The sequence below is a fragment of the Astatotilapia calliptera genome, chromosome 2 (assembly GCF_900246225.1).
Source record: "Astatotilapia calliptera chromosome 2, fAstCal1.2, whole genome shotgun sequence".
Lineage (NCBI taxonomy): Eukaryota > Metazoa > Chordata > Actinopteri > Cichliformes > Cichlidae > Astatotilapia > Astatotilapia calliptera.
In genome coordinates, this window is record NC_039303.1 from 28,853,043 (window position 1) to 28,861,840 (window position 8,798).

The 8,798-nt window shown below is 41.5% G+C and overlaps 1 protein-coding gene across 1 annotated transcript; it reads left to right on the forward strand.

Annotated features, from left to right (window-relative positions):
* Positions 1-1,753: 1,753 nt before the first annotated feature.
* On the forward strand, positions 1,754-6,712 carry LOC113029444 (L-rhamnose-binding lectin CSL2-like). Its single transcript, XM_026180300.1, has 9 exons — positions 1,754-1,829; positions 2,076-2,108; positions 5,015-5,110; positions 5,561-5,696; positions 5,766-5,875; positions 5,963-6,007; positions 6,119-6,251; positions 6,344-6,447; positions 6,651-6,712. Exons 1-9 carry the CDS (start codon positions 1,799-1,801, stop codon positions 6,665-6,667), a joined length of 705 nt encoding a protein of 234 aa, XP_026036085.1. The 5' UTR covers positions 1,754-1,798; the 3' UTR covers positions 6,668-6,712.
* The last annotated feature ends 2,086 nt before the right edge of the window (positions 6,713-8,798 follow it).

An 8,798-nucleotide genomic window follows, 5' to 3' on the forward strand; every position in this document is an offset into this window, starting at 1 on the left:
AACTGCATCATAGTAATTCTGAAGGATGTTATTAAGTGACTGGTTTTGGTGTTTTGTTAGCAGGTTTATTCAAAATGGTAGGGAAGGATTTGCAGGAAATGTTTTACCAGAGGTGAGGCATGGCCTAGTGCAGAAATGATAATAAAGTTGAATTTGATTACAGATTTGTTTGTTTTTAAAATATTTACTATTTTGAGGAAAAGTAGGTAGTTGAAATCATATCATTATAAATAAATATCACACTCTAAAAGAAGTGTTGGAAGCGCCACGTCCGGTGTGGCAGACGTGTGGAGTTTGTAGAAAGGACCCAAAATGCAGCAGCTCTGGTGCAGGTGAGTATTTATTGAACAAAAGTGGATACAAACGGAAATGGCGAGGGTGAGCATGAACTAAGAAAACCTAAACTGGAAAAACTAACAGAACTAACCAGAAACCAAGATGCAGGGAGGTACGAGGAAATACACAAAGAGACGGACAGAGAGACGCAGGGAGACCGAGGGGAACAACACAGACGGGTGAACACACACTATAAATACACACACCAGTAATCAGAGGATGGGAAACAGGAGGGAAACACTCGGAGCAAAACAAAACAGGAGCACTAGAAGGTCACAAAACAGAACACGAGTCCAAAACCAAAAGAAGACAAAAAAAGAAACACACTGGGGCTCAAGAAAACAAAGTCCAAAACAGAATACTTCAGGGGTCCGACAACACTGGAGCCCGAGGGCCAACCATGTGGACGGCAACGGCGGCGACAAGCAGGCAGTTCAGGGGGCCGACCGTGCGGACGGCAGCGGCGGCGATAGCACTGGTCTGGGGGCCAGCCGTGCAGAAGGCAGTGGCGGCGACTCAGGCGAAGTGGGTCTGGGGACCACCCACGACGGCCATGGCGCCCGACCAATAGCCTGGAAAGTGGCCGGTTAACAGCAGACCCAGACAAGGCTGAACCAGGCGACGTTGAAGGCGAAGACACGGAGGCTGGACCAGGCGACGCTGAAGCTGAAGCTGAAGCAGAAGCAGAAGCCGAAGCCGAAGCTGGACCAGGCGATGCTGAAGCTGAAGCAGAAGCTGAAGCTGGACCAGGCAAGGCTGAAGCTGAAGCAGAAGCCGAAGCTGGACCAGGCGAAGCAGAGGCTGAAGCTGGACCGGGCGAAGCTGAAGCTGAAGCTGGACCGGGCGAAGCAGAGGCTGAAGCTGGACCGGGCGAAGCTGAAGCTGAAGCTGGACCGGGCGAAGCTGAAGCTGGAGCTGAAGCTGGAGCTGAAGCTTGAGCTGAAGCTGGACCAGGCGACGGCAAAGCTGAAGCCAAAGCTGGACCAGGCAACGCAGAGGCAGAAGCAAAGGCTGCTGCAGGCGAGGATGATGAAGCCGCTGCAGGCGAGGATGAGTCTGAAGCTGGACCAGGCGAGGGTGAAGACTCGGAGGCTGGCAGCACTGCTCCGGCCCGGGTCGACACCACTGATGCCATCAACACCGGTGTATCCGAGCTGTGGGGAAGAGGTGGAGGAGCTGCGTGGGGCACCTTGGCAACTGGAGGTGGTGGACGAGGTGCGTGAGGAGCCAGCAGGCAGTCACAGGATACGAAATTTTCCATCAGATATGTATCTTTTTTGAGTTTGTGTATTCTGTTTGTCTTTGGCGTTTATCTAAGGTGAAATCCTGTTTCCTGTTTCAGGATGTTGCACATCACGAGATATAATTTGGCATCTTGCCTTAGTCAAACAGTATAAATAAATCAGGTCCCTGGTTTGCTGCACCATCGGCTCAGCTCTTCACTGAAAGCAGCTCTAACACCATGCTGTCCTCCAGACTCAGCAGCACACTGTGTGAGTACAAAAAAATCTTTCCACCCAAAAGGTTGTTCTTAATGTATCATTTATATGATTTTTGTTTGATCAGTAAGTGGTGTATTTAACATCCATTTTTTCTTTGGGTTTTCTTTATTGTCATTTGTGTTTTGAGGTAAATTAAAGTCCATCTGAAACACTGTTAACTTAATACAGAAGATAAATGAATAAATCAGCTGTAGTTCATGCACCATCTAACACTGAGGTTTCTTTTTTGTGTTTCAGTGCTTGCAGCAACATGTGTACTCATGACTTCAGGTAATTGTTAAATGTTCAGCAATTTTTATCCAAATGTGCCTTTCTTTTATCCCAATACTTTAGCCACACTAGTCATTTAAACCCATTGTTCTGTGCTTTCACTCAAGTACGATGGAGTGTTACGACCACATAAAAAGTAATATTGTTCACTTTGAGATTACAGTCAAAATTTAAAAATTAAATTGCAAATGCTCAGCACTTACTGTGTCTGTGATACAACATCCACCCTCTTTACTGCATGGGGCTGTGTCCATTGCTATCCTTACATCTGTTCATTGTATTTCTTCTTTTCTCTCAAAATGAACAATAATATTTTTCTTTTTGATGTGGCCCTAAGACTCCTTCATACTCCAAGTTTCTTCCAAAGAGGTACCCTGGATTTGCAAATTGGTTATGCTTTATGTACAGTATGGTGAATTTTGTGCTGTGTGAATACTTGAATGTGATAAGCCACTAACAACAAGAACCTCTGATAGGTTTTTAGTCCCATTACCATTAGGGATTAATCCTTTAGTTAAACTCTGGAAACTCTATTTGATTTATTGAGGTCTTGAGTGATAGGAACATTTCAGTAACCAATAATAGTTCCCTGTGAAACTGATGTTAAATTAGTGGTAGTAGCTTTTGGTAGTCATTAAAACGGTAGGGACACGTCCCCATTGTCGCTACCATAAGTTACTTCTGATTCACCTGCATCATGCTCAGCCATTTACATTACACATGAGACTTACTCAGAATTCATTCAAGAAGAACACTGATACTGTTGGGATTTATTTTATTTATTTATTTTTTATTGTATTTTTATTTATTTTATCTTTAAGGTTAATATCTCACAATTAGCATCACACATTTTATTCTTTACTGCACACAGTGTATTGTAGAATAGTTAGTAGAATAATAGAATAGTTTGTAGAATAGGATTCACTCTGATACTAACAGACTCAGCCCCCTTCACAAGAATGTGGATGGGGTTGTGGTACCCACAAGACAAGGCCATATATCAGGTGCTGTTATGGTGTTGGGTATAGACCAGGGGTATAGGCAACCTTTCTGATGACGTGTGCCATCTAAAATTTCCTCAGAAGTCAGTGTGCCATATGATTGCATTAGCAATAAATTTAATAACGCTCTATATTAACAGTTACACAATATATAGAACCACTTTATAGAATTATATTTGTTCGGAGATGTTTGCAGCTATCAGCAAATAGTTATCAAGTATTTTGAAACAAAAAAAAATAAAAAAGACACTTTTTATCCATAACAAGAACTCCATAACAGCAAATGAACTGTACAACAGAAAATGCAAATGCTATTCATGGTCTCCTCACAACAATGATAAGAAAAATAAACTGGGCCAATATGGCATGTTTGTTAATACATTCTAATCTCTGGTCTCTCACTCAGAGACACAGGTCTCCGAGTGTCCAGCATTCAGACTGCACTCTTCATGTGAGAGAAAATCTGTTCACATAGATATGTAGAGCCAAATACTGGCCTCTGCAATGTTCTGAAGACAGTTAAACTTGTCAGATAGTGATGTCCAGCAGGTGAAAATGCAAGCTCCATGAACACGCACAGTTGTGGATTCCAGCTGCTTCGATGTTGCATTAACTGGCATTAACTCAGCCAGTTAATGCGAGACAAATCTAGCTGCTCATTAAAGCTTTCTGGTTTGATCAGAAAATAAAACGTGCTTCATCCTAGCTGAAGTACGGGACAAACTGTGTTCCTTTTCACCTCAATACGCGTAATATTTTCTCTGAATACGGGACGATTCCGTCTTTTTACGGGACGGTTGGCAACTCTACTAACTAACCTCATGAATAAAATAAAGTTCACTATCAGTAACATCATAGCACCCACCCAGCTGTATGCTAGCTAGTAGCAGTACGAGTTATTGTAACTGACTGTAAAAAGTCAGCACAACAAAAATAAACTCCACCTAAACTTGGTTTATATCTGACCCAGATAGACTGCAGGTCATAACTTCTTACCTGTAGTTCAGTTCACCTGACACTCGGACCAGCAGCCGCTTCGGTCTCTCCTCCTCCTGCCTCCCCTTTCTCTCATCCACCTGCTGGTCTCCACCACTTGGTAATGTTACTGAATCTGTGGAAGCCCCGCCATATTCGCCACCAAACAACTGAGTTATTTTCACACACCGGCCAGCATCTGGCCAATCCACCACCTTTCATTATTTATACCGTTACAAAAAAAAAATCATCGGTCCATAAAAATGGAAAATCACCATCGGCCCACTGAGCAAATGCCCAGTATGCCCGATGGCCAGTCCAGCTATGGTCGTGCCATCAGTTAACCCTTCGCGTGCCACGACTGGGTTGTCTATACCAGGGTTGCCGACCCCTGGTATAGACCTATGCATTCCTATGCAAGAAGGTAAGAGGTGGTTGCCATGGTAATGGGTGAAGCGGCATCTACAATAAGGTGATGCCGAGAAAGTTGCAGCGGAAGAGATGTGTGCTGGATCTCAGCCAAGTGAGGAGAACTGTGACTTTCCTCCAACTTTTGACCAATTGCCTTAATATCCTGTTTATCACACATAATAAAAAGCATTTACTGTCTGGGTGTGGGACGTTATATTTAACGAGCAACTGAGCGACTTTTTTTCTAAAAAGCGACTAGAGACAAATCTGGCGACTTTTTCTGGTGTTATTGGAGACTTATTTATGACGACTTTTTGACTTGAAAGCGCGTATCGCTCTTACTCTCAAACAGCAGCAGGTGCTGCCGTGGGCACCTCGCCCGTTCCAAAGCGCTATAGCGGTGCTATATTTTATATTCGTTCATATTTGCTTTAGGAGCAAACAGATGAATAAAGGCCCTACTGTAGTATGCTTCATTTATCCAAGACTTACTAATTATGGAGTTATTTTCCATTTCAGGCTTTCCTAGAACTGGTCCTTTAGCCCACTTCCCAGTGTCAACAGAGAGGGTGATCACCTGTGACAGCTTCGACGGTGTACAACGCCTGAGCTGTGGTAACATGAAAATAATCTCTATGTTTAAGATTTTTTATAGCTCTTTGCTATCACTCAAATATAAACCCAGTTGTGAGGTAATCTCAATTCTTTCTCATTTCCAGCAGGAGACGGCTTCTCTGGTTGTAAACAGAAGTCTGATTCTATGTCTGTAAGATAATTAGCTTACCCCCTGCAGATCTCTGACCTCAGTAAACACTTTGCTGAGGAGGATAACCTGTTAAGGTTTCAGTTCTTTTTGTGCTTTATTTAGTGAAACTACAGTTTATGCTTGTGACTCATATGATCTTTCAGATTCAATGTAATACCCCAGATCTACAGAAATGAAGGCATTCTCTGATTATTGAAAAACATAAAGAGCCTTGGGTTTTCCTCTTGTGCTGCACACCTTATGCATTTCTCATGAGTTCCTCCTTTTGAACTTTCTTTCCCATGCTTTCTGTAAAACAGAGAATGGGGTGATCATTGTGCAATCAGTTCTGTTCGGAAGGACAGATGCAGAAACCTGCAGTGAGGGGAGACCTGCAGAACAGCTTAAAAATACACAATGTTCCCAGGATGGCGCCCTGAAGGTTGTCAAGAGCAGGTACACAAATCTGAGCACTTTATATCAATCATTAATTGATCACTTTAACCCACCTTTGTCTCCCTGCAGATGTGATGGTCAGAAGGTATGTGAAATAAATACAGTCCTCTTCCATACTTCTGATCCGTGCTTCGGCATTTACAAATACGTGGACACCACCTACGCCTGCTTCCCAGCCAGTAAATTACATCTGTAATAAGAAACTAATATTCAGTCAAATCTGTGAATGTCCATGTTTCTAATGTTCCTTGTTGTCACTTTGTCAGTCCACAGTGTGACATGTGAGGATTCTCTGGCAAACCTTCAGTGCGGTGAGAGCACAGTTCCTCTTTCTTTGTGTGTCTCTGGATTCATCTGATAAAGATACAAATGAAGTTAAAGTTAAATACGTGTTTAAATCTTTAATGTTTGCTCTTCATCAGATGAAGGACAGGTTTTACTTATTCACAGAGCTGATTACGGACGTCATGATGCAACTACATGCTCTTTCAATCGTCCAGCCTCTCAGCTCCAAAATGTCCAATGCTCAAAGCAAATAAACAAAGTAGCCGAGAGGTACAGTTGCCGACTCTCTTTCTTCAACCTTATATCTTCTCTTCACAACATATAGTTGGCCTCTGCCAACTCACTTTTGCCTGAATCCACAGCTGTAACGGGAAAAGCAGCTGTACTGTCAAAGTGAGCGGCTCTGTGTTTGGAGACCCATGTTATGGCATCTACAAGTACCTGGAGGTGGCTTACAGCTGTCACTGTAAGTAATTCAGATTTGTTTTTTTTCCTGCTCTTTAATTTTAGCATTTATAACAGCAAAAAGTTAAGCACATTCAACATTGAGAGGAAAATGTGAATCTGCTCTTAGACACCATGCTTTTAGGTGGCTCAGGAAAAAACACTGATTCTTTTCTAAAACACTGTAGTTCGGTATTGAAACTCTGAAATTAAATTTTCTTTCAGTTGCAGATGAAAGCTGAATGCTGCTGAATGGAGGAAATCACTGACATCAAATACTATCAGCGTCTATTATCTTTAAATAAATTGTGTAATGAATCAATTATTAATCAAAAAGATCAATCAATATCCAGTGCAACGTATGGTCAAAAATATAAAGACAGGTACTGATTTTACATGCATATCAGATTTATTCAAGACATGTCAACTTGGTCTGTGGTGTCTAGATATATTTGGCCTTTATTCTAAATGTAAAACTGATTTAAAACTGATTGCCTTAAATATTTTTTTCTGATTCACTCTTAATTTTGCCTTCAATAATAAAATAATCACAAACTGATCAACTGGATGGTGTGAGCTAAATGTGACAGAGGTCTGACTAATTTCCGAAGTGAATGTTGAAACGGTCGGGTGTCAAGGTAAAGTGAGAGGAGCATATTGTCATGATATTCAGAACCACAAAAATTCAGCTCTCAAAATAAACAACATTTATCTTTTTATCATTAAGGACACCAGGGTCATTACTCCAACAGTACTCATAGTTTGATAGTACAATAACACACATTACATGAAATGTGAAGTTCTGTTAAGTTCAGTTGTATTTATAAAGCACCAAACCACAACAATCAGATGACTCCCTGTGAGCAAGCACTTGGCGACAGTGAGAAGGAAGAAGTCTCTTTTATAACAGAAAGAAACCTCCAGCACAACAAGGCCCAGAGAGGGGTGACAGTCTGCTGCGACTGGTTGGAGGTCAGGGACAAAATAAAATGTTGCAGCTGAGGTCTACTTTTGTCCAGTGTTTGTGTTCAGTATGAATTCTGAGAAAAGTTGTTCTGTTATCTAAAACATACAGAAACATAAAGAAATCATTCTAAAATATTTTTATCTTCATCTAAGGTTGATGCAAAAAAAAAGAACAAAGATACTTATACAGTTTGTAATTTATTTTATTATTTTAGATTTTTTTCTCATTTTAAATCTTTAACAAAATCTCCACTGTTTTGTTAAAACAGTGTTTCCCCACTGTATCCGCTCTTTTTTAACATTAGGCTGCAAGTTTCTGGAAACAAAGCAGAACATTTACTGCATCTCTGAAAGGCCAGAATTTCATCTCCTTTACAACTCAGGGCCTCAAACTAGAGTCAAACTAGGTATGCAATACAACTTTGTGCCACAAGATTTATAAAATATTCCAAGTGTAATCTAAGGAGCTTGGAAATTAAAACATGAGGACTGCTTTAAGTTTCCTTGAAGAGGTTTCACCTCTCATCTGAGAAGCTTCTTCAGTTCTAAGAGCAATTGGTGGAGAGTCCCATATTTTAGGCCTTTGGGAGTGTCCCCAAGAGGGTCATGGTCATTGATCCTCTGCCTAATCACACAAACCAAGGAGGGAAAACGGCTGTGATTCACAATCAGCCAAAGTTTCGGGTGAACCCATTGTGAAACCAGTCCAATCCTATGATGTGATTTATTGAGGTCAAATGGCCCAGAATGTGAGTGGGAATTAAGGTGTCTGGGAAGGGATCTCAAAACTGGATTATAGATGGCAGACAGTTGGTGTCGTAAACCACCGCCTCTGTTCAAAGATGGTCATTCACAGTGGACATAGATGGCTTCTTTCCCTCCTCTTTTAAACCATCTTTCTTGGGGACACATCCATAGTGCTTAAAATCTGGGACTCTCCACCAGATGTTACAACTATGGTGCCATGTAACCACTCTATCAAATTTCTTTTTTTTTCTCCATCTTGTCGCTTCTGCTGTCTCCCTTTCTCTCCCTCTCTCCTCCTCTCTGTCTTTGTGCTGTCATCCAAAAGGTAAATGTTACGGTGAAACAGAATTTACAACTCAATAAAAGGCACAAAAAGATCCATATCAATTATCCATCCATGTTCAATATTCAGATTTAATGTTGAACTTGTACTGCTGGCACTCGACGTGAGGTAACATGCTTTTGACTTTCAACTTTCAAACCAGCATCTGTTTTTTTCCCCTCTTTTCATGGCACGATAATCCAGCACAAGTTCTCTTAATGAGGCAACACAATCACACCATTGTGCATCATCTGAAGAAGAGTAGCAGGTTAAGAGCTGTACAGCTCAGAGGCAGACTGCTGCTGTGTGAACATTCAAGCAACATGTTGAATGCTGCT